At 52.7% G+C, this 24411-nt stretch overlaps 2 protein-coding genes across 2 annotated transcripts; one reads left to right on the forward strand and one right to left on the reverse strand.

Annotated features, from left to right (window-relative positions):
• Positions 1 to 109: 109 nt before the first annotated feature.
• Positions 110 to 24189, reverse strand: MAST1 (microtubule associated serine/threonine kinase 1). The gene is made up of 26 exons (XM_065918573.1): positions 24181 to 24189; positions 23584 to 23809; positions 23031 to 23106; positions 20798 to 20876; positions 18572 to 18732; positions 18377 to 18452; positions 17994 to 18203; positions 15925 to 16026; positions 15695 to 15827; positions 15548 to 15615; positions 12290 to 12369; positions 11992 to 12200; positions 8004 to 8142; positions 7748 to 7880; positions 7441 to 7606; positions 7237 to 7338; positions 6703 to 6825; positions 6080 to 6189; positions 4803 to 4981; positions 4478 to 4725; positions 3934 to 4134; positions 3522 to 3751; positions 3045 to 3167; positions 2781 to 2917; positions 1561 to 1748; positions 110 to 1463 (listed from the first exon to the last, which is right to left on the reverse strand). The coding sequence occupies exons 1-26, from the start codon at positions 24187 to 24189 to the stop codon at positions 190 to 192; spliced, it is 4782 nt and encodes a 1593-aa protein (XP_065774645.1). The 3' UTR covers positions 110 to 189.
• Positions 13136 to 13330, forward strand: LOC136166072 (translation machinery-associated protein 7-like). Its single transcript, XM_065932109.1, has one exon. The coding sequence runs from the start codon at positions 13136 to 13138 to the stop codon at positions 13328 to 13330; it is 195 nt and encodes a 64-aa protein (XP_065788181.1).
• Positions 24190 to 24411: the final 222 nt, after the last annotated feature.

The raw sequence follows: 24411 nt of genomic DNA on the forward strand, positions 1-24411 counted from the left end.
TCTTTATGGTAACTAGGACTGGAGAAAGTTTCACCCCTTAACAAGCACACAGGCAAGGGGGTGGAAACAGGATGTCCTGCCTTGCTAGGGGAGGAGGGGAGCTCCGGAAAGGTCACACAGCAGGGGCGCGCTTTATTTATATGTGTACATATGTATACAGGTGGCTGTACAGGCCAGCGGCTCCCACTGCTATGGGCCTGGGGGCGTGGGGCAGGGCGCCCCCTTTTTGGTCGGGCCTGCTGAGGGCACAGCTTCAGCAGGGCACCGAGAGGTCGGGCCCACCTCAGGCCTGGTGGTCGGGCCCGGCAGGGAAGCAGGTGGGGCTGGGGGTCCGGCACTGCTGGGCACATTTTTTGTTGGGGCTTGGGAGGGGGTCTGGGGGTCTGGGGAGAGCTTGGGAGAGGCAGGTTTGGAACGAGGCCCGCTCAGCGTGGTCCGCTCCTCCACCACCTCCAGCACCCAGCGCTCCCGGCCCCGGAGGGCCTCAGGTGGGGGAGGTGCCAGGGGTGCAGATTCGGGCAATGCCTTGGAGTCCGCACTCGGGGTATGCACACTCGGGGGCTGAGACACCTCAGCTTTCACCCCAGGCCGTACGGGCTCTACGACAATGGGCACCGGGGGCGTGCCTGCTTCGCCGGAGCTGCTGCGCCGGCCGGTCTCGTGTTCCTGCACCGGGCTCAGCGCGGATTTGGCCACGGCCCTGGCCGTCCCGCCTGTACCGTCCTCGGTCTGCACGCTCTGGTGTCGCGCGCCGCTGGCGTCCCGCTCCAGGGTCCGACCCCCAGGGGTCGTCGCGCGGGGCGGGGTGCAGGCCTCGGCGCCACCCGGGGACTCTTTCTCCTTACTTGATGCCAGCGGCCTGGGGGCGCCCTCGGGCAGCAGCGGGTCCGCACCCAGGCTCAGGGGCGACTCCTGGCGGCCCAGGCGGCGAACGGCGACCTGCCGGGGCGCGCCGGGACCCTCGATAGGGGGCGTCTCGCCGTCCGACTCTGCGAGGCTATGCAGCGCTAGCTCGCCGTGGAAGTCCTTGCGGAAATCCGGGTGGCCCACCTCGAGGCTGTGTTTGCGCAGGGCGCCCTTCTTATCGGCGCCCAGCGAGGCTCCCAGCTTCTCCGCCGACTGCACCCGTTTGAGGAGCGGCGAGCGCGGGGGCTCGGCACTCTTCGGGCGCGGGCGCACCACCGGCGGCGACGAGTGCAGCTTGGCCGGGAAGCTCTGCGTGGTGTGCGAGCTGCCCACCGTGTGGCCTGGCAGCGGCGGCGGCGACGCCTGTGTCGGGGAGGGTGTGTGCGCCAGCGGCGACAGCGGAATGTTGCCTGCCGACTTGCAGCGCGCAGAGCGGTACTGGCGGTGCAGCTTTGGCGACAGGCCGTGCAGCGTGCTGGGTCGGATGTGGTGCGACGCTGACGACGCCGGCGAGTTTGGCGTGCTCGAGGCGGGCGAGCTGCTCTGGGACGAGGCGCCTGCGGGCGGGCGAGAGAGGGCAAAGAATTGGGTGGGCGCCGCCAGGCACTGCCCCGCCCGCACAAGCCGCCCGCCCCGCGCAGGCGCAGGGTCTACCTAGGTAGGCGGAGTCGGGCGTGGAGCGGTAGCTGTGGGTGGGTGAGCGCGCCGGCAGGCCGTGCGTGGGCGAGCCGGGCAGGCTGTCGCTGGACGACAGCGAGCGGTTCAGCGACGACAGCGAGCGGCTAGTGTGCAGCAGGTTCGACTGCTTCGTGATCTTGCGGAAGAGGGAGCTGCGCTTCTTGCTAGAGGACAAGGAGGGAACCAGCTTCCCTGGACCAGACTCTAGAGCTCCCGGCTCTTCCCACTTCAGGGCCTCAAGGCACCTCCTGGAACCACCCGCCCTGTCCCACTTGGCTCCTCCCACCTGGCCTACCCATTGTTTTTTGACCACTCACAGTCCAAGCTAGAAACATCCTTCCAAACAGAACCAACCTATTCTGGCCCCGTCCACCTTTCTAGCCCCTCCCTCTCCAGCTAAACCCACCTATCAGGGCAGGAAGAATAGCACTAGCCTCAACCTGACGCATCTGTCTCCAATCCCCACTCACTCTTTGTCCAGGCCAAACCAGCTGATCAAAACAGAAAACTCTCCTGGCTCCACCCACGTCTCCTAAATCTGTATTATTTGTAAGGGAAGAAATTATTTCTACTGGCCTGGTATGCTCCTCCCAGGTAGAAATCTCTTCTCCTGGCCCCTCCCAGTCTCTTAAATGCATCCAGCAAAGCAGGGTCATCTCGACGGTGCCCTCTTGGTCCATATCCGCTGGCTCTGCTCTACTCCCAGAGTTTTGGAGCTTGGCACGTCTTCCTTTCCCAACTCCTCCCACTTTCTCAGCCCCTCCTCCGTCCTCTCATTATTGCTCTTCACTCGGTGGCCCCCAGGTGGCGCGAGTGGTAAAGAACCCGCCTGCCAATGCAGGAAACGTAAGAGACTGGAGTTCTATGTCTTCCCGATCCCTGGGTTGGGAAGATCCCCTGGAGAAGGGCATGGCAACCAACTCCAGTATTCTTGCCTGGAGAATCCCATGGACAGAGGAGCCTGGCAGGCTACAGTCCATGGGGTCGCAAGAGTCGGACACGACTGAAGCGACTTAGCACACACGCATAGTGGCCCCGGCCACCTTTCCTGTGTACAACTTCCATTCCTGTGAATATGCCTTCTCCTCTCCTGTCCTATACCTATACCACATAAGCCCTGGCCATTGCTCAAAAACTGGAATGCTCCAGAGGGCCTGCTCTTTATAGCCCTGCCCACTGCACTTGGCCCCACCCACCTCTCCTGACCCTCCTTAGCAGAGGGCCGCTTGTTTCTTCGAGCCATTTTGGCCTTGTAGCTGCTGCGCCGTGCAGGGCCGATACGGATGGAGGTATTTTCGAAGGGCGTTGTGGTAACGGCCACTTTATTGCCACTCTGGGGTTAGAAAGGCGGAAAGTTCTCTGCTGGAGGCTGTTCTGGCAGCTCCAGCTCTCCGGGACCCCCCTCACCCTTCACTCCCTTCCACTCCCCCGACAGTTCGCTTTCCCCCCCATAGACTCACCTTAAGGATCAGCTCAACGACCTCAGGATGTACCATGCCATGCACCGGCTCCCCGTTCACGTGGGTGATGAGGTCCCCGGCACAGAGCCCTGCCTCCTGGGCTGGGCCCCCCTCCTCCACGTGCTGGGGACAGGGCAACCCATAGGGGCAGGATCAATAGGATTGGTAAAAAGGAAGTCTCCCTAAGCTTCTGTTCCAGACACCTAACTCTGTAGGCACAGTAATCATAACACCAAGCGAAATAGCAATCTTTCTCGCCAGTTTACAAATGAAGAAACTGAGAGTCAGAGAGGAAAGTGACGGGGTGCGGAGGTGTCACGGAGGAGTCTCATTCAGGCTGCCTAGTTCCAGAGTTTGAGCTGTCCCTCATCCCTTGAGCGGGGGTGGGTGGGGTGGGGGGGGTGCTGGCGGGGGGCGGGGTGGAATTCTCTCTCCCCACCCCCACCATAGAATACAGGCTCATCCATGACTGCTCACCCAGACAATGTGGTGTACACTGTAGACATCTGAATCACCCATGTAAACGCGGATGGCGCGCAGTGTGAAGCCATACTTCTTGCCTGAGCGTTGGATGGTGATGGGGGAGCGAAGCCCACTGACAGCCGGGGAGTAGTCCCGGCTGGGTGAGGAGTCCCGTGAGGATGGGTTGGAGGAGAGAGATCGCGGAGACATGGGGCTAGCCAAAGGTGAACTCCCATGGGGGTCCACTGCAGACACAGACCCATGGTCAGAGGTCAGGGCGGACAGGCCCTCCCTGTATCTGCTCCTCCCTCCTCCCAAGTGAAAGTCCCGGGGCTCTCATTGGCTCATCCCAGAGCAAATCACCGTGGACCGGGAAAACGCACCAATGGGGGCAGCCCATCCCCTGCCAGGTTGGACCCAGCGTCACCTGCAGGGATCATGACAGACAAGGCAGTGGCCGAGGCTGACTTGATGACTTTGCCCCCGGTTCGAGAAGGCCGCTTCTCTACCGCGGCATCTCCTGATAGCTGCTGGTGCCGCGCGCGGCGTAGAACCAAGTCATTGGTAGCTCTGGGGCCTGATGGGTCCCCATCCTTAGAGGGTGCGCAGAGGTCACCTGGGCGATCAGCTGCAACAGAACAGGTGGGTTAGGGAGTCAGTACAAGGGCATAGCCCTCTTAAATGGTGTTCCCTCTGCATGCAATGCTCTTCCCACCTCTCTCCCTCACTGGATTGTGAATTTCCTAACAGCAGGTACCCTATACATCTGGAACAGCTCCTGACACAGAGAAGTGCTTAAACACATTTGTTGACAGACTGAGCATGGAATAAGGGTCTTTCTCATGTTGATGAGAACCCCAGGTTGGAGTGTGAAGAGTACAGGAGAACTTGCATAAGCAGTAACCAGGTTCATTGAACGCTCATATATGGCCCCTGGGGAATTGGGGAAGGCGACAGGAGAGGGCACTTACTAGCCTCCGAGTCCCCGGCGCTGGGGGTGCCATCTCCTGGAGGTGTCTCTTTGGCGGCCCGCGCATCCAGCGAGCCTGGGGGGTCGGAGCTGGGCCGGGGAGGCCTGCGCAGCCGAGCCTCATCCTCTTCCTCTTGGGGGCTGCTGAAGCGGCTAGGCTCCAGCAGCGCCGAGAAACGGCGGCGGGCGCCCAACGGGGGACTGGCCTCCCCCTCCAAGAAGCTGGCCTCAGATGCCGAGAAGCGCTTGCTGCGCAAAGAGGGCGTTGTCAGAGGAGTTACTCCCCTTCGGGCCCCGCCCCCAAACCCAGCTCTGCCCTTGCTCACATCTCCGGGGAGCCCCCTCTCCAGGTCTTCTCGCGCAGGGTCAGGCCACCCAGGCCCTCCCGCTTGCTGGTCACCTTCTCCTCTGGGCCCTTGGCGCTCGGCTCCCTCTTGCTGGTCCCCGCTGCCGCCACGGGGGTCTTGGGCTCGTGCTGCGACAGTTGCTCCATACTGCTATACACCTGCAAGTGGCAGTGGAGGCAAGTCCAGCCGCCAGGTTCTGCCTTCCCTCCTGAACCAGTGAACTTCCCGCTACTGTTGTTCAGTCACTCAGCCGTGTCCAAGTATTCGCGACCCCATGGACTGCAGCACGCTAGGCTTCCCTGTCCTTCACTGTGTCCTGAGTTTGCTCAGGCTCATGTTCATTGAGTCGATGATGCCAGTCAACCATCTCATTCTCTACCTCGTTACTGGATCCTGCCAAACTAAGCTCCATCCTAGTAAAGCTGGGTCCTGCCCATTCCTGGACTGAGCCCGACCACCCACAATTCTTCAGTTCTGGCCCCACCCCAGGAAATGAGGCGCTGACATATTCTAGATCCCGCCCTGCCCAAGCCGTAAAGAATCTCACCTCTCCAAGTCTCATCCAGTTATGCGTACCCTCTCCCAAGCTAGGTCGTGCTCCCCCCTACACTGTAGGTGTGCTCAGTCCGACTCTTTGTGACCCCCGCTACACGCTGGTCCTCAAAATGAAATAGTGCCCAGCCTCGCCACGACCTAGTTCCGCCCTCACTGCTCAATCTCTGCATTCCCAGGTCCTGACCCCGCCCGGCCCAGATTAGCCGCCCCTCCTGTCGGTCATTTCCACACTGTTAGGTTCCCATTAGATTCCACTCAACCCGAAGGCATCTTCCCTGGTAGCTCAGACGGTAAAGCATCTGCCTATAATGCGGGAGACCAGGAGATGGGGAAGATCTCCTGGAGAAGGAACCCACTCCAGTACCCTTGCCTGAAAAATCCCATGGGCGGAGGAACCTGGAAGGCTACAGTCCATGGGGTCGCAGAGAGTGGGACACGATTGAGCGCCTTCACTGACTTCAAGGCCAAAGGCCACTTCCAAGACTATGCTGCTTCCCCCCACCCCACCCCCTCTGCCACTAGCCTAGTCACTCTGATCTCACTCCCTCAGTAAATTCTCTAGTCTGAGACCTTAGGTCTGTGTGCCTGCTCCCCACAGCCTCCTGAGCCCCTGCCCACTTCAAGCCCACCTCCATTCCCTATCTCAACACCTGCCCCCCTCCCCCGGACTCGCCCCACCGCTACCCCCCAATTTGGCCCACCTTGCTGAAGCGCGGGGAGCAGGAGGAGAACTGACGGATCTCCACAGGCTCTTCCTCCGTGGTGTCGTCCTCGTCGTAGGAGTTCACGTGGTGATACCTGTCTGAGCGGGCTGGGGTGGAGGTGTGGACAGTGACCGCGGGCACGTCCACTCCTCAGATCACACCCCCGCGAAAGTCAGGTCTAGGTCCTAAAAGCCTGGCCACGCACGCTCCTTCTCCTTACTAGTAACTGATTCAGACCCCGCCCCCACGCTGAGTCCCAGTCCCACTTTCTCCAAGGCTACATGTAGCCCCGCCTCCATAAAGCCACACCCCCAGACTCCACCTATGGTGCTCTCCACCCTGGCTCCGCCTCCGCCAGTCCAGCGCCAGCCTAGTTCTGGGTCCTAGCACCGCCTCGTAATCCAGGTTCACTGCCAATTTTAGAATTTACTCTGGTCCAGCTCCACCCCTACCCCAACCTCCTTTCTTCTCTGAGCCCCGCCCCTCTGTCAAGCCACGCCCCCGGGACGACCTCAGCCCTCTTCTCTGTTCTAGCCGGCTAGTCTCCTACCCAACTGGGTTCCAGCCCAGGCCATACCCAAGGGTGCCCTCAAAGGATTCCACCCGCTGTCCCTGCTCACTGTCGAAGTAGCTGGTGTCATCTTCGGACTCCAGATGGGGGATGAACTCGGCCTTCTGCCTCAGCAATCCTGTCCAATCCAGGTCTCGAAAGAAACTGTGCTGTTTCACCTCAAAGGCACCGCCTGGGGAGGAAAGAGTGGGCTCGATCAGGGAAGGAATTTAAGCGACAGCTATGGCTAGCCCAGGCTTCACTGGTGACTCAGACTGTAAAGAATCTGCCTGCAATGCAAGAGACCCAGGTTCAATCCCTGAATCGGGAAGATCTCCTGGAGAAGGGCATGGCTGCCCACTCTAGTATTCTTGCCTGGAGAATTCATGAACAGAGGAGCCTGATGGGCTACAGTCCATGGGGTCGCAAAGAGTCGGACACGACTGCACAGCTGACACTTATGGCTAGCCCAGTAGCCCAGCAGCCCAGCTTATCCATTTTCCCGCCCAGGGACACAGAGCTGGAAGCCCTGCTCCGGACAACAGACACCACTACCCACCCACGCCTGCCTCAGCTCATATTCTCTCCACAGCAGACCCCCTACCTGCACCTAGACGGATCAAGGGATTAGTCTGCAGGAGGCTAGAGATCAGGTGCTGCGCATCCGTGGGCAGGGCCTCCTCCCCTTCGGGCCACAGGATGTCATCTGCAGAGCAAGGTGTGGGGTGGGGTTCGCCTTCAGGTCCATGAGGCCTTGGGCCCTCCCTCGTTTCCGTGCCCCCTGCCTGCCCACCGCGGAGGCACGCACCACTGATGACCTGTCCAAAGAGCTCTTCGGGAGTGTCTCCAAAGAAGGGCACACAGCCCACCAGGAACTCGTAGAGAATGATGCCCATGGCCCACCAGTCCACCGGCTTGCCGTATCCCTGACGCAGGATGACCTCGGGTGCGATGTACTCTGGGGTCCCACACACCTGGGGGCAGGTGGTCAGCCCATGCCCTGGCCACAGGAGGGGCCTCCTGGGGGAGCAGCGCCCCTCCATGCCAGGCCCCGGGGCCCACACAGTCTTGCTGGGTCACTCCACCCGTGGAGACCCCCACTCCCGCACACACACCTGTTTGTCCAGGAACTCCCGGGCATCCTTCTCGATGTGGCCTTCATAGAGGTTGGTGGTGAGGCTCATGAGCCCCATCTTGGAGAGGCCAAAATCCGTGAGTTTGATGTGCCCCATGGAGGTGATAAGGAGGCTGCAGAATCAAACTGGGGTCTTAGAGGTGAGGACCGTCCTCCTCACTCCTGGCCCTTCTGTGCCAGGGCTCCCCCGACCCCCAAGGGACAGGGAAGGAGTGATGGCAAAGGTCAAGGCTCACTTGTCAGGCTTGAGGTCGCGGTGCACGATGCCGTAGTTATGCAAGTACTCCAGCGCCAGCACTGTCTCAGCAAAGTACATGCGGGCCATCTCCACAGGCAGTGCCCCAATGTTCTTCAGCAGGGTGGCGCAGTCCCCCCCTGGGGGTGAAGGAATAGATGCATGTGAAGAGGGAGGCAACCCTGGCCCAGAGGTGAGCACTCAGCAGGCAGCATAGCACCAAGTTCTCATCTCACATGGCCCCCAATTTACAGCTAAGGAAAACTGAGGCCCAGAGAGGGGCCTCCCTCTCCCCAGCTTATGCTGGGCGTGCCCTCTGCCAGGCTTCCCTTGTCCTCTTAGCCATCCTCCAAAGTCAGCATAATCAGTTGATTTTACACAGGAAGGGATTGATTTACACCCAACCCTAGAGAGAGGTTGGGTCAGGCAGGGAGTTGATGGTGGAGGTAAAGTTTGGTAGGGACTGAGGCTGCCTGCTTATGAACTGAATCTGGAAGAATGGACCCTGGTTTGGAGTCTGAACCTTGAGGGTCTGAGGTTTTAAAATATAAATTACTTTCCCCCACCAGATTTACTGTAAGCAGCATTCATATTTTAGTCTCCCTCAGCTTCCATTTCTCCTTTTTCTCACAAGGGTCAGATTTCCTTCCAGGTTTAACTGCTGGGTCAGCATGTAACCCAAGTTCGGTCAATGACTTTTCCTTCTTTTTTCACAAAGATTGCTAAGCTCATAGGATGTAAACTGGGATCTGTTGGATGGTAACCTCACTATATCAAGGCCTGTTCCATTTTATTTATTTTTGGCCATGCCATGTGGCTTGTGAGATCTTAGTTCCCACAGCAGGAACAGAGCCCATGCCGCTTGCAGTAGAAGTATGGAGTCCTAACCATGGATGACCAGGGAATTCCCTATCAAACCCTGTTTAGTGGGAAGTCCACACATGGGAGAATAGACCCAAGAGATGGAGAGATTACTAATGACATAATTTGAGCACCTAGATAAAGCCATTCCTGAAGTTGACATTTTTTTAAACCACAAGTTGATAAATTCTCTCTTTCCTAATTTTCCCTGAAGCTAGATTTATCTCAGTGTCAGAAACTGATTAATCAGACTTTCTGAGAGTGGGCCCAGAAATTTGAATCTGGCCATAACCCCAGATAATCCCTACACACATTATGCGGAAAACAGAGTGTCCATGGCCTCATTGAGCTCTATGTCCCTTGTTGCCATTCTCACTATATGAAACAACTTTTTCTCTTTTAGCTTATTTTTCTTGTTTATTGCATGTCTATACAGTTTTATTGTATGTTTTATTGTATGTCTATTCCCTCCATGAGGGAAAGTTGTGTCCGTCCAGGTTTCCACTGTGTCACCAGCAAAGCATGTAACATGAAGGAGATGATGACGGGATATCTGTTGAGTGACTTAATGGTCAGTTAAGACTTGGAGGTGGCACAGCTGTAGCCTTGTGAGATCATGTGTATAACCTAGTACTTCTGTGTTTGGAAGATGGATGGATTAATATTTGGGATGGTTAGATAAACAGATGAAAAACATATATATTGGTGATTGGATGATTGGATGGATGGTAAAGGGATGGATGAAATGATGGATTAATTGTGAATAAGTAGATGGAGTTAGACTGCTAACTAGATAAAATGAGATAGCTGCTAGAGTGGAGGTTTGGATGAATGAATACAAATAAGAGTAGTAAATGGATGGAAAGAGGGACGGATGGATGACAGATTAATAAATAGGTAAATAGAAATTGGTGGATAGATGGATGTTAAGTAGGTAGGTGAATAAACAGATGGATGAATGAATGCCTAGATATAGAGAAAGATGGATGGATGGAAAACAGATGTACAATATAGTGAATGCTAATATAATGTAGTTAATAAAAATGTACAGTATTTGTCAGTTGTGATCAATGTATCACACTAATACAAGATATAAGTAACAGAGAAAACAGCAGGAGGGGAGTGAATACCTGGGGACTCTCTGAACTTTCCAGTCAGTTTTTCTATAAACCCAAAACTGCCTTAAAAAATGAAGTGTATTACTTTTTTAAATAGATATGGGGGCTTCCTGGTGGTTCAGTGGTTAGAAGTCTGCCTGCCAATGCAGGGGACATGGGTTCAATCCCTGGTCTGGGAAAATCCCACATGCCATGGGGCAACTAAGCTGGTGTTCCATAACTACTGAGTCAGCACTCTAGAGACCTCAAGCTGAAACTACTGAAGCCCAAATGCCACAACTGAAACCCTAGTGCCTACAGCCCACGCTCCAGAGAAGAGGTACTGCAATGAGGAGCCAAAGCATTGCAATGAAGAGTAGTCCCCACTTGCCCCAACCAGAGAAAGCCCACAGCAATGAAGACCCAGCAAAGTAAAACAGTTGATAAATCTTTAAAAATAAATGTAATATAATGTTGTAAATCAACTATACTTGAATAAAATAAATAAAGAGGTAATGGATAAACAGATACATGGATGGACAAATAGATGGGTAATCGGATGGATAGATGGAGAGATGGCATGTAGATATATGGATAGAAAAATGGAAGGATTAGCAAATGAACAGATGAAAGGAAGGTGGATAGATGGATGGATAATGGAATGGATGTACCCATACTGAGAGAAATTAAAACAGATAAATCGGGCTTCCCTGGTGGTCCAGTGGTTAAAAATTTGCCTGCCAATATAGGGGATGCAGGTTTGATCCCTGGTCAGGGAAGATCCCACATTCTGCAGAGCAACTAACCTGGTGTGCCATAACTACTGAGCCTAAGCACTCTAGATTCTGTATCCCACAACAAGAGAAGCCACCCCCATGAGAAGCCCATGCACTGCAACTAGAGCGTAGTCCCTGCTTGCTGCAACTAGAGAAAGCCCACACTCAGCAATGAAGAAGCAGGGCAGCCACAAATAATAAACTTTAAAAAAGAAAACAGATAAATCAGTAGTGACTGGGTAGAAATAAACAGATGAAATGCCCGAGGGCCCCCGCCCCGCGCCCATGCCGATCTGGATCGTGAGTCGGGGGCCCTGGTGGGAGGGTCGGGCCGTGCCGGGGTCTGGCTGAGGGCTGCAGGCCCCGGGGCCCGAGGGCGGGAGTGGTGGGGCAGGAGATGCGGGCTGCATGCAGGGGAATGCGGTTCAGGGAGCCGTTGTGATACATATTGCTAGATTGGTGGGTTTCTGGGTCGCGAGGTTTTAAGGGTCCGTTTGCCACGTCCCCGAAGTTACAAATGATAGCGTGTGTCTCGCACCTTAGTTGCTAAGGACCCTTGTTACTAGGGACTTAGAATACTGCTGTCCGGGTTGCTAAGGGTACCTGGTTGTTAGTGGGAACTGTAGGGTGCTTGGGGACCCCTGGTGTCCCTTCCTTCCTCTTCTAAACCTACCGTCTCGCCCTTGCGTTCCGCCCCCACCGCCTCTTCTTGCAAACCCGTCTCCAGGCCCAGTATCCCTTATCCTCTCTTTCTTTCTACATTTTCTTCTGCTTGAAAACCTAACCCTCCCAGCATACACTCCCGCACTACTGTGTCCTTCCTAACTCTTCCTAAGTCTTCCTTCATGTCCTTATCTGCTTTACTTTCTTTTCACTTTCCTAAACCTCCCTATTCCAGCCTCTTTGTCCTTCACCAACCATCTCTCCTCCCAGCACTCTCCACTCTAATAAGATCTGCTTTTCTTCATTTCCCTCCCTCCATCCACTCCCTTTTTATACCCCCACCCCCGTATAACTAGGTTGGAGGGTCTTGTTGCCCCTCTCTGCACCCCAACTTGGAAGCCCGTCATTCCCCCTTAACAAAATAAATAAATAAATAAATAAACATATGGAATGTTTGAACAATGACTGGGTGAATAAATGGGTGGATAAACTAAACACACAGGTGGATAGTCAACACGGTGACTGGGGTTCTGGCAGGCCACCCCTAGCGGCCATCCCCTCATCCTCCCCACAGCCCTGCAGGCACCCACACCTTCCACATATTCCATGACCATGCAGAGGTGGCGCCGGGTCTCGAAGGAGCAGAACATCCCGACCACAAAGGGGTTCTCGGCAAACGTGAGGATGTCGCGCTCCACGAAGGCCTGCTGGATTTGGTTGCGCAGGATCAGGTTCTGCTTGTTGATCTTCTTCATCGCGAAGCGCTGCCTTGTTTCCCGGTGCCGCACCAGGTAGACGGCGCTGCAGGGGGAGAGAGCGAGGACCGGCCGTCACCTCCGAGACACCCGGCCTCCGCCACCCTCCCCCCGCCAGAGCCCCGGGTGGCTCACCCGTAGGCACCATTGCTTATGAGCTTTATGGTCTCAAAGTCATTCTCTCCAGGTGGTTTCTTAGCCTTGGTGCTGCGGCCCTGCGGAGGAAAGATGGAGACCACGGCATCATCATCATCATCATAATCATCATGAGACTGAGACTCTTGGTATTCCACTTAACACATGGGGAAACTGAGGCACAAAGTCAGTGAATGAGTCCTTCACCCAAGTGCCACAGTGAGGGAGTTAACAAAGTCAGAACTTAAACCCAAGACTGACTGACAGTGAAGTCATCTAACAAACTTCTCTTCATTAGGAAAGAAACCTACAAAATGGCTAATCCTCCTAATATATAAAGAGTTCCCAGAAATCAACAATAACATTAACAACTGAAGAGAAAAAATACGCATGTAAACTAGACTTAGAGCTGTTAACCATGTGAAAAAAATGTTGAACATCACAAATAATGACAGATAGGCAAGCTAAAACTACTCCAAGATACCATTTTTCACACAGTAGATTGGCAGAAAAAAAAATCCAAAAGCCTGGCATATTCTGTGGGCAAAACTGTGAAGAAACAGATACTTTTTTTTTTTTTTTTTTTTAGAAACAGATACTTCTATACCTTGTTATTGGGAGTGTAAATTGGTACAGTCTCCATTAAAGGTACTGAGTGTATATCAGAATTACAAATGCATGCTTCCTTTAATCCAGCAATTTTCACTTTAAAAAAGTATTTTTACACTTTTGAATTCATGCTATAGATATGCTTTCACATGTTAGAAATGATGCACAGAAGTGCAGGGGCTGGAATGGGGAGCTCCGCTTCTGGTGGCAGGGTCTGGGGAACGGGCGGCAGGTGCCATGTCAGGCCGCAAAAGCAGCAAGAAGCAGCCCCTAAAGCAGCCCAATAAGCAAGCCAAGGAGATGGCTGAGGAAGATAGAGCATTCAGGCAGAAGCAGAAGGAGGAGCAGAAGAAACTTGAGGAGCTAAAAGCAAAGGCCTCGAGGAGAGGCCCCCTGGCCACGGGTGGAACTAAGAAATCTAGCAAAAAGTAAGCTGTTCCTTGTGCCTGAGGCAACGATGACCCTTAGTTCCATTCCTGTTTAAACACCTGGATTCCCTGCCATGATATCTATTGCCACCGATAGCTAGAATGAAGTGTTGTCTTGGAAGCTATTGTACATTTAAGAATAAACTTTTGTAAAAAAAAATGACAGACACATATTTTCTTACTCATTGAAAGGTTGGAAATAATCCATACATAGGAAACTGGTTAAATAAAATATGAGGGGATATAATATAAAGGAATATTGATTGTATTACTATTTTGTTGGTGTTTGGTTTTGGCCATAACGTGTGGCACACAGGATCTTAGTTCCTGAAGCAGGGATTGAACCCGTGCTCCCTGCAGTGGAAGCACAGAGTCTTAACCACTGGACTGCCAGGGAAGTCTTTTACCACTGTTTGTTTGTTTTTTTTTCTTTTTTAATGAAAAATAGTTCTGTACACTTATTCGGAAAGTTCCACAAAGTATTTTATTAAATGGCAGAGAAAAACAAGGAGCAATATGTATTGTATGATTTTATGTAAAAAGAGGGGCAAAATATAATCATATTTGAGGTCATATGGGTATGGGGGACAAAAGTGGATATAAGATTTTTCACTGTATACCGTTTTTGAAAATAATTTTTATTTTTCATAGGGATAAGAGATTTATTACAGTAACAGTTCACAAAAAGATCTATGAGGTTTAAAAATATTGAACTTCTATGTTCTTTAGAAGGTAGCCCAAAAAAGTTTGACAGAAACGTTAGCAGAACTACAAAGAGAAATTACTCAAAATAAACTTAACACATCTCTCTCAGAAACTATCAAATCAATCTGGCAAAAAAAGAAAAATGAATAGGAAGAAGGAAGATTTGAATCACTCAATTAACAAGTTTGATTGAATGGAATTACAAAGGATCCTACAAACAACAATGAAAAATAAATACCTTTTTAGAGTTTTAGACTTTTGAGTGATGTCATTCCATTACCTATTCAAAAAATTAAATGGCATATAATGGTATAATGAGATTTTTTAAAATACAGGACAGATGTGTGTGTGTGTGTATGTGAATTCATAGACATGATCTGAAGTAAAGGACACAAACCCAAATGCTCTCAGGAACCAGGCAGGCCAGGTGAGAGTCATGGGTGGCTGGGGTGTAGGTAACCCCATAGGGTTACATAGGCCAGCCCCCATTCAAAGTCAGCTGGTTCCATCCCAGTGTTGTTAGAACTTCTGATTCTTTTTAAAAGGGCACAAACCCAGATTTTAACTTCAATCTTCTGATTTCTATATTTTGTTTCACACTTTTGAAAACACAGGGCAGCTCAGAGAAAACACAGGTATGGCCGTTATGGTGGGTAACCTCCCCCAGACATGTGGAACACCTATCAAAGTGTGGTTGGCCTATGGGTGGAATTAAGTAATTTTTACTACACTGAGTTGTTAACACAGAGAGACACTCAACCCATTCAAAAGTCCGTACAGATTTCTTCAAGAAATTAAATATAGAGTTACCATGTGACCCAGAAATTCCACTCCTAGGTATGTACCTAAAAGAACTGAGACAGTTGTTCAAACAAATACTTGTACACAACTATTCATAGCAGCACTGTTCACACAATAGCTAAAAGAAATGAACAGCCTAAAGGTCCATCAATGAACAATGGATAAACAAAACATGGCATATATTATTCAGCCACAAAAAGCAATGAAGCACTGATTGATGCTCTAGCATGGATAAGCCTTGAAAACATTATGCCAGGCACCAAAGGCCACAGAGTGAATAATTCCATTTATATGAAATATCCAGACCCAGCAAATCCATAGAGACAGAAAGATCTGGAAAGCAGATCAGTGGTTGCCAGGGGCTGTGGGGGAGGGAGGGGATGGAGAGAAACTGCTTAATGGGTACAGGTTTCCTTTTGGTATGATGAAAATATTTAGGAGCTAGATGGTGGAAATGGCCTCACAATGCAGTAAATAACAATGAATTGTTCATTTAAAACTTGTTTAAATGTGTGTTTTATGTTATGTGTATTTAATCATGAAAAGAAAAATGCCTGTGGAGGAAGAGCTATTATTAACCCATTTTACAGATGGGGAAACTGAGGCTCAAAGCGGGGACCAAGAGATTCGCTCAGCCTGAGGACAAAGGGCCAGGAGGTAAGCCCCGACCAGTAGGGCCAGACCAGAACGCTGTCCACTGGCCGCCAAGCCTTACCTCAGAAAGGTCGTCCTGCTCAGGCGTGTTAGAGCCACCACTGTCTTGTTCTTCCAGGTGCACCACGTCTAGGAAGGGAATGGGCGTGAGTCAAGGCCTGGGTCCCAGTCGGCTCACCCAGAGGCCCCAGCACCCACTAGTCAGCACCTGGAAAGGGGTCACGGGTGAGGCCCAGCTGGCGGATGATGTATCGGGGGATGTCTGTCTTGACAAGGTGACCCTCCTTAGCATGGCCCTCAGCCGCCTCCAGCAAGTGGTAGAACTCCTCGGGGTTGAATTCCTAAGGCAAGGCAGGGTGCGTTCAGGGTGACCTCCAAGGGGCCCTAGCCAGCCCCCCACCCCCGCACCTCCTCCCCTGCCCTGCCCAGCCCCCTCACCAGGCATTCCAGCAGCCTGGCTGGACGTGAGATGATAATAAGCAGCTTCTTCACCAGCTGAGTGACGAAGGCCACCTCTAAGCTCTCGGAACGTTCGTAGGCCTGGGATGTGGGGCATAGTAGGGGTGGGGTTTACAGGTGCTTTTCCTGGCCATGCTTCTCTTCCACCCCCACAGGAAAGGACAATACTGCTGCTATTGTCCCATTTTACAGGCGAGAAAACTCAGGCCACATGGTAAAAATCATCATTATTGTTATTATAGCAAACATGGTCCTAAAATGTTCAGTCATTCGATCTTCAAAGCAATTCTACAATCCAGGCCAAGTTAAAAATCCCTCTGCCTAGCATCCTCTCTCCTCGGATCTCTCCATGGCTCCCTCCTTCTCCTCTTTTAAGTCTCTGCTCAGTTATCAGCTCCTCATGGAGGCCTGCCCTGACCCCTTCCAATTCAAAATTGCACCCTACCTACTGTTGGACCCTCAATCGCCATACTCTGCTCTCATGTTCTTGTTTTCTATCGAACAGGCCATATATTAATTTATCTATCATGCCCATCAAAGTCAATACTACGTATGGTCTTAGTTTCCCAACCAGAGATTTAACCCAGCTCTGGGTTCCAGCAGTGAAAGTGGCAAGTTCAAACCACTGGACTGCCAGGGAAGTCTCAGTAAAATTTAAACAAGGACAGGATCCCAGAGGCCTAAGGCATGCCATACTGGAAACTGAATCAAAAGAAAAAGGGTAGGGATTTCCCCGGTGGGCCCAGGTTCAATCCCTGGTTGGGGAACTAAGATCTCTCAAGTTGTGTGGTACAGCCAAAAAAAAAAAAAAGAAAAAGTGGGGCAATCTTTACGTGTTTTTATGTTTTTCAAATGATTAATGGTTTTAATAAAAATACTATTGATTAGTTTGTTTCCATTAAAATCAGGTAAGTAAAATTATAGAAAACTTTGGTTTGATTATAAAATATTTAAACAACATTAAGTTTTAACATATTTTGTTTTCAATTTGTTCAGTCATTAATATTCTAAAGGGGAAAACAAAATCACCTGCTTCATCCTACTCTCAGTCCTAATGTTATCCAAGGACGCAGCATTTGAGTAAAGGCCTAACAGAGGTGAGCAAAGTTAAATTCCTGCTTCCTGGGGGTGGGGTAGGGATAAGTTGGGAGACTGGTACTGACGTGCTTTCTGTATTCTAAGTCACTTCAGTCGTATCCAACTCTCTGCAACCCTGTGAACCGTAGCCCACCAGGACCCTCTGTCCATGGGATGCCCCAACCAAGAACATTGGAATGGGTTGCCATGCCCTTCTCCACGGGATCCTCCCAACCCAGGGATAGAACTCGAGTCTCTTAGGTCTGCTGCATTGGCAAGCAGGTTCTTTATCACTAGTGCCACCAGGGAAACCCCATATATAAAACAGATAACTAATAAGGCCCTACTGTATAGCACAGGGAACTCTAACTCTACTCAATACTCTGCAATGACCTATATGGGAAACGAATCTAAGAGTGTATATATGTATATGCATAACAGATTCAACTTGTTGTACACCTGAAACTAACACAACATTGTAAATCAACTATACTCCAATACAAATTAATTAAAACAGTGAAAAAAAATGAAAGAAACTTTGTTTGGCCGAGCCACGCTGCCTGTGAGACCTTAATTCCCCGACCAGGGATCGAACCTGTGTCCCCTGCATTGGAAGCAAAGTCTTAACCACTGGACCGCCAGAGAAGTTTCAAGAAACTTAAATTATTAATAGTACTGTCAATATCACCATGTGATATTGTGAAAATCTTGGTATAACAATATAGTGATTTTGATAAAGGCAAAAGGCGCATTTTGTGAGGAAAAAAAACAAAAATTCCTACTTCCTCCATCAGATCTAGAGTGGAGATCTAGTCTTTCTCCTCCACTCTTCAGTCCTCGGCTCCACACCAGCCACTTGGCACATGTTAGGCGCCCCCTGAATGGATGTGGCGTGAAGGAAAGGATAGGGACATTGGGCCAGATTTGGGGGTTCAGAGCCCGAGGTGGGGCTGGCCCCTCGGGGCACTCACGTCCTGCAGCAGCTTCTCCAGGTTTTCCTGCAGTTCGTAGAAGTAGACGGTGGTAATGAGGCCGTCGCGGGACTTGGTCAGGCAGTCTCGAGCCAGCTCGATGATCTGGTGGTGGATGAAGCTGAGAACGCCGTCGGCCAGCGGCAGCACGCTGTCAGGTTCGTAGGCGCGGGCGAAGTCGCGCAGCTTCTCTTCCATCTGCGCGGTGGCCTGCGGGAGGGAGGGAGGCAAGGCGGGGATGCCCGCGCGGGGCTCGGCCCGGAGGTTATTTCTGCCAAGAGCCTGCACGCCGCGGCGCCGGCCACCAGGGGGCGCGCGGAGCTAAGGTGAGCGAGGGCTCCGGACGCCCCGCTTCCCTGCGGCCGCCCCCGGCCCCGCCTCACCTTCGGGAACCTCTCCTTGTAGACATGGTTCATCATCACGATTTCGTTGTCGTAGGAGGAGGGGGATCGCCCGGGACTGCGGAGAGAGAAGCCCATCGCGTCCAGCCCCTTCCTTCCCAAACTGCAGACGAGCGTCTCGCAGGGCACCAGCCCCCATTCCCACCCGGCTGTTCAGGCAGGGGGAGGCAGACCCACCTGAGGCTCCGCGAGCGGGGCCGCACGGCAGGGGAGCGGCGGCCGCCATCCTCGTCTGTGATGCTCTCGGTGCTGCCGAAGTGTTTGGAGAGGAAGTGGAGCTCATCCACGGTGGGCTGGTAGGGCAGCTGGTGCAGACGCTCCTGGGAGGAGCAGGAAGACTGGGGGGAGGGGCAGGGCCGGGGTCAGGTCACCACGGTCCCCCCACAGCTCGGGACCCTGGCCTGGGACTCCCGCGGCTGGCGGGCCACTGAGCAAGGCCAGAATCTGGACCTGGCTTGTGATCCTTGGATCCCAAGGCTCAGCTTGGGATTCCTGGCGGCACACAGGGGAGCAGGGACACAGATGATTACGGGAACACAGACATGAGTGTGGCCCGAGAGAGCCTGTGAAAACCCAAGTCAAGTCACATACGCCTCCTCTGTTCAGAACGCTCCACGTCTCCCACCTTACTCCTGGTGAATGCCTAAGTCCTCTCCATAGCCCACAAGGTCTCGCAAGATCTAACCCTGTCTTCCTGCCATCGCCTCCTCCCACTCTCCCCCCACCCCCCACCTGCAGCTGCACGGGCCTCCTTGCTGGTCTTTGAACAAGCCAAGCACACTCTTGCTTCGGGGCCTTTGCACTGACTCTTCCCTCTGTCTCTCACACATCTACTACGGATCACTCCTCCAAGTCTTCGCTTTAAAGTCACATTTTAGGCATCCTCCTCTGACCACACCCATCATTCTCTCTCCTTCCCCCAACTCGTTTCTTGCTGACTTCTTGTCTCCTGACTTACTACCGTACATCTTATGACTTATTTGTTATTACTCTCTGCTCCTTCAGAGCAGGAACTTGGTTCTGCTTAGTCCCTGGTCCGGGCATGGCATGCAGTTGGGGCAACCACAGACCCAGACATCAGTGGAGAAACACAAGGACAGCCACCTGATTCTGCTGGCAGAATATGATCTTCTTCCACATGACATCACTCACTTTCCTGCTTAAAACTCCCCATCCCATCATTACCTATTAATCTTCTCAGTGCACGTAATCTATGATGTGCATGCCTGTGTGCTAGGTCACTTCAGTCGTATCTGACTCTTTGTGACCCCATGGACTGTAGCCCGTCTGGCTCCTCTGCCCTTGGGATTCTCCAGACAAGAATAGTGGAGTGGGTTGCTGTGCCCTCCTCCAGGGGATCTTCCTGACCCCGGGATAGAACCTGCATCTCCAACATTGCAGGCAGATTCTTTATTGCTGAGCCACCGGGGAAGCCCAATATTTGACATTCAGAATCATAATTTCAAATATTAATAGTTCAGACTAAAATTTTAATTTAATATAAGACAAAAAACCTTCCTCTGGCTTCCCACCACATTTAGAATAAAATCCACCTTGCCACCCTGGCCAAGAAGCCACAGAGTGAGTGTTGCTGCCTGCGTCACCTCCATTCTGCCACTTCCAACCCAAAGCTCCAGCCACACAGGCTATTTTCAACTTTCCCAATGTGTGAAGTTCTCTGTTGCTGCTAAGAGTTTGCACATGCTGTTCCCCCTTCCTGGAACACTCTTCCCTCCCTTCTTCCATCTGCCAAACATCTGCTGATCCTTTTTCTTGGCTTCAACGCCACCTCTTCCAGGAAACCTTCCTTGACCCTCCCTCCAGCTTGGTCAGGTGCCTCCCCTCTGCTCTCATCACCTTGCCTTATGCTCCCCTCATCACAGCTCTGACCACTCCAGCATCCCGAGTGGTCAATGCCTTCTTATGTATCTGACTCCTCCTATGAGGGGTCTGTGAATCCTTGGGCCCTGGTCCAGCTTGTAGAGCCCCACCTGCCACATGAAAGTCATGTGATAAATGTCTGCTGAGCATCATATCAATGTATGGACAAGCGAACCAGAGAGACAGATCTAAAAGGAGGCAGACGGAGAGAAAGACTTTGGGTATTGCGGTGGGTGAGCAAATCGTTCCAGGTGAAGGAGGTGGCCTGGCCCTAGCCAGCTGCAGACACTTGGCTTAACACATGAGCCTTAATGTCATTTATCTGTAAGCTGAGTCCACGGTGAGTAGGATCCCCAAAACGATATATTGAAGGTGGAGAAAAGGACCTTGGAAGAGACTTGGAACATGAAGAGATGGACATGTGACACCTTTGGAGAACTAGAGAAACCCAAAGCTCTTACTGAAGCCAGTCCCGTAGGCCCCCTGCAGCTCCCACCCACCGGCCCCGCCTGCCACACTCACCGAGACAGTGGAGCTGGGTGTGTTGGTGCCATAGCCAGACGAAGGGAGTGAAGCCAGAGACCAACGGCGTCCGTCCGCCCTGGAACCCAGCCAACCTGCTCAGAGGCTGCCAGGCCCCATCAGTCCCCCCACTCCTCAGGGTGTGAGAGAAGCCTCTGACCATGGCCAGGGTGGGGGTGGGTGGGAGGATACATCTATGCTCTGAGATCCCTGAAGGCCCTCAGGGTTAGGGAGGTAAAGAAGAAATCTACCAGCCAGGCACCCAGGACCTGGAGCAAAGATCAGTCTCCTCTGCTCCTTCCCATGACCCTCATCCTCAAGCCAAACAAGCCCCCAAAGTAAAAAGTCCACTCTAGGAAATCATCCCAGAGGGACCCCAAAAGATGACCCCTAGAGGATTCCCTCTGAGAAAATTCTCAGAGGAAGATCACTTGAGTCTTTTCAGAGAAGAAAGTTCCCTTCCTCATAAGCACGTACACACTGTGACATGGGATCCCATAGACACAATCACTCCTATGGCCACATCCAACCCTGTTACTAGTATGGCTGAGTTCACACTGAAAGTCACACACATTCACACCACGTGACTCTTCAGGCATTTACTAGCTTGTGTATGTGTGTGTGTGTGCACTAAGTCGCTTCAGTCATGTTCAACTCTTTGCAGCCCCATGGGCTGTAGCCCACCAGGCTCCTCTGTCCATGGGAGTCTCTGGGCAAGAATACTGGAGTGGGTTGCCATTCTCTTCTCCAGAGGATCTTCCAGACCCAGCGATTGAATCTGGGTCTCCTGCATTGCAGGCAGATCTTTAACCATCTGAGCCACCAGGGCAGCCCCTCACTGTCCCCTTTGTGGACCCAGATATCACATGTTTCCAGGCTAACACACACACAGTCACATGGAAAATGAGACGTACACTCACCAAGACGCAAACACGGGGACCTGGTACTCACACTCTGACATATACAGACACACTCCCCCACACACTCTAGTCTGTCACATTAACATGACACACATCGAAGACACCCTCACGCACTCAGTCACACATTCAAATTCTCACGGAGCTACACACTCATTCACACTCCCACACAAATTACACATTCACATGGAGTCACGCATGGAGGTATATGTTTCCTCAGCTATTCACACACACGTTTACAACCCTACCGGTACACAGTCACACACGTTCACTCTCACACCCATGGATCCATGTGCAGGCGTGGGCTGCCTCACGTATTCATGACCTCACAAACACACACACATCCACACCAGCACACAGATTGCAGCTTCACAGGGACACACACTCCCATGAACTGGACTCCTCTCCTCAGACAGTGTCCTTGCTCAGCTCACCCTCCATGCAGGTGACCACATCCGGTCCAATAGTAGAACCCTTTTCTGACTCCCCATTGCCCTCAGCTGAATTCCATGGTCAAGGGGAAGTCCCCATCCTCCCAAAGGAGCCATCCTCTGTCCCCACAGTCTCCTGTGACTCCCACACCACAACTGTCACCAGCCTCTGCAGTGATCTGTGTTGCCTGCCCAAACTCAACTCCGAGGCTACAGAAGGGACGCGGTTCACCCCATACCCCAACTCCCAGAACACAGTAACTGTTCAGACGTTTTTAGAATGAATAAACTTCGATGAAAAAAGAGATCCGCAAAACACCCCGGTGAATCCTAGACGTTTCCCCCTCAAAATCAAATATTCTCTCTTCCTCCCCCAGTTTTGGCAAAGCTCCTCAGAAAATTCATCTCAGGGACACTCCAGAAACCCACAGGACCTCCGGAGGGAAATCTCAGATTCCTCCTCTTGGGCCTTCGGGGGAAATAGCCCTAGGCGCCCTCCCCCACGTCATGGACCTAGTCGTTCGATGGGTAGCAAGCAGTCTGAGCTTGCGCACTTCATCCCTGCTACCCTGTCCTGTTGCTATGGGAACGCCTGGCCTGGAGAGCGAGGCTTGGGAGACTAAGACCCGGGGACCATAGCGCAAGCGCTTTCGCTCCGCGGCAAAGGGAGCCCCGCCCCTTCCCCATTCTGAACAGGCGACTGGCCCCGCCTTCTTGTGGTCCCGCCCCTAATGCTGGGCGCCTGTTCCCGCCAGGACTTCGGGGGCACTCTGCCTGTCCCTCAGGCTCTGACTCAGATGCAGTGATGAGGGGAACAGATGGTGGCCCAGACGGTGGCGGGGGAGGGTGGGCCAGGGTTCTGGGACCCTGGGGAGAGGGACTCACCTTCGGGAAGAGGCAAAGGAGAAATGGGCGGGGGTGTTGGGGGAGAAGTTGCGGGGGCTGTCCAGGGGGCTGCTACCTGTGGCAGAAAGAGGGGGAATCTTCAGGCCTGGCGCGGGCGGCAGTCCCATCAGACCTCCTGATCCTCAAAGCGCGTCCCAAACCGCAGCTTGTCTCCTCCTTAGTCTAATCTCACCCGTGTATGAGTGGCCCACTTCCCTTAGCTGTGGCCCCTCTCCCAAAAATGTTTTGGCTACCAAGTCAGCCCCGCCCCTCCCCGGGTCGATCCCGCCTTTTCCTGGGGGGCCCCGCCCCTTAAGGATGGCTCCTCCTTTCTGCCCCATCCCCTTTCCAAACAAGCTCCTCCTGGGCCTCCGCCCACAAATGCCCGTCCCTCTGCGGAACCGCCGAGCCCACACAAGGATGGCCCCGCCCCATGTCCAATCCAGGTCCTCTGTGTCCAGACTCTGGACCGCCCCTCCCGTGGAATGGACACACTCCCCTGCTATGGCCCCGCCTCCGCTAGTCTGGGCGGCAAACCCATCACCTGTCTTACCCAGGTGTCCTGGCAGGGGGGAGTGGGGTCGCGGCAGCGTGGGCGAGGTGCTGGTCAGGATGAGGCTTTTCCGGTTACTGGTGCGGCAGCTGCGGGGAGGGCGAGGCAGGGAGCCGGACCCGGCCGTAGCCCAGTGAGTTCGAGGGTTCGACCCATCACCTTCCCATCTCAGATCCCTCCCATCTGTCTCCCAACCAAGTGGGTGCTCGAATGTGCCCCCAAAGGACTGCTCAGAGGAGGCGGCAGTGGAGGACTGTGCATGGGAGAGGATGCATATGTGATGTGTTGGTGCAAGCCTCCTGGTGTGGATGGATCACGTGTGACCATGTATGGGGTGATAGTCATGTCCACGTGATACCAATGGAGATTCTCGTGTCTGTGTGTCTCTGGGTCTTTGCGTGACATTTGCTGTGTGGATCCAGGCGTGGCAGCAGGTGTGTGAGTTCAGCATTGGGACCACTCGAGTGTGACATCATGTGTGACAGCCCTTGAGTTTATCTTGTGTGACATGGCCTGTGGCTTTGTGTGTCTGTCTGACACAGTCTGTCTAGCCACTTTTCCATGACTAGATGCGCCACTGTGGGCTGTAAAGCGTACCTCATGCATGATTTCTGCTGCGTCTATACTTTTGTGTAGCAGTCTGAGTCTGTATGAGACACTGTCCTTGTGTCCGAGTGTGATATTCACCATGTGTGTCCATGTATGGCATCTATAAGTGTGTGATACATCATGTAGATGATCTATATGTGTGTGTGACACCGGGCACGTCTGAGTATGCCACCGTGTGTGACACAGATGAAAATGTGTGAGAACCATGATACTGTGTGT

Source organism: Muntiacus reevesi, chromosome 1, assembly GCF_963930625.1.
Source record: "Muntiacus reevesi chromosome 1, mMunRee1.1, whole genome shotgun sequence".
NCBI classification, from domain to species: Eukaryota; Metazoa; Chordata; class Mammalia; order Artiodactyla; family Cervidae; genus Muntiacus; species Muntiacus reevesi.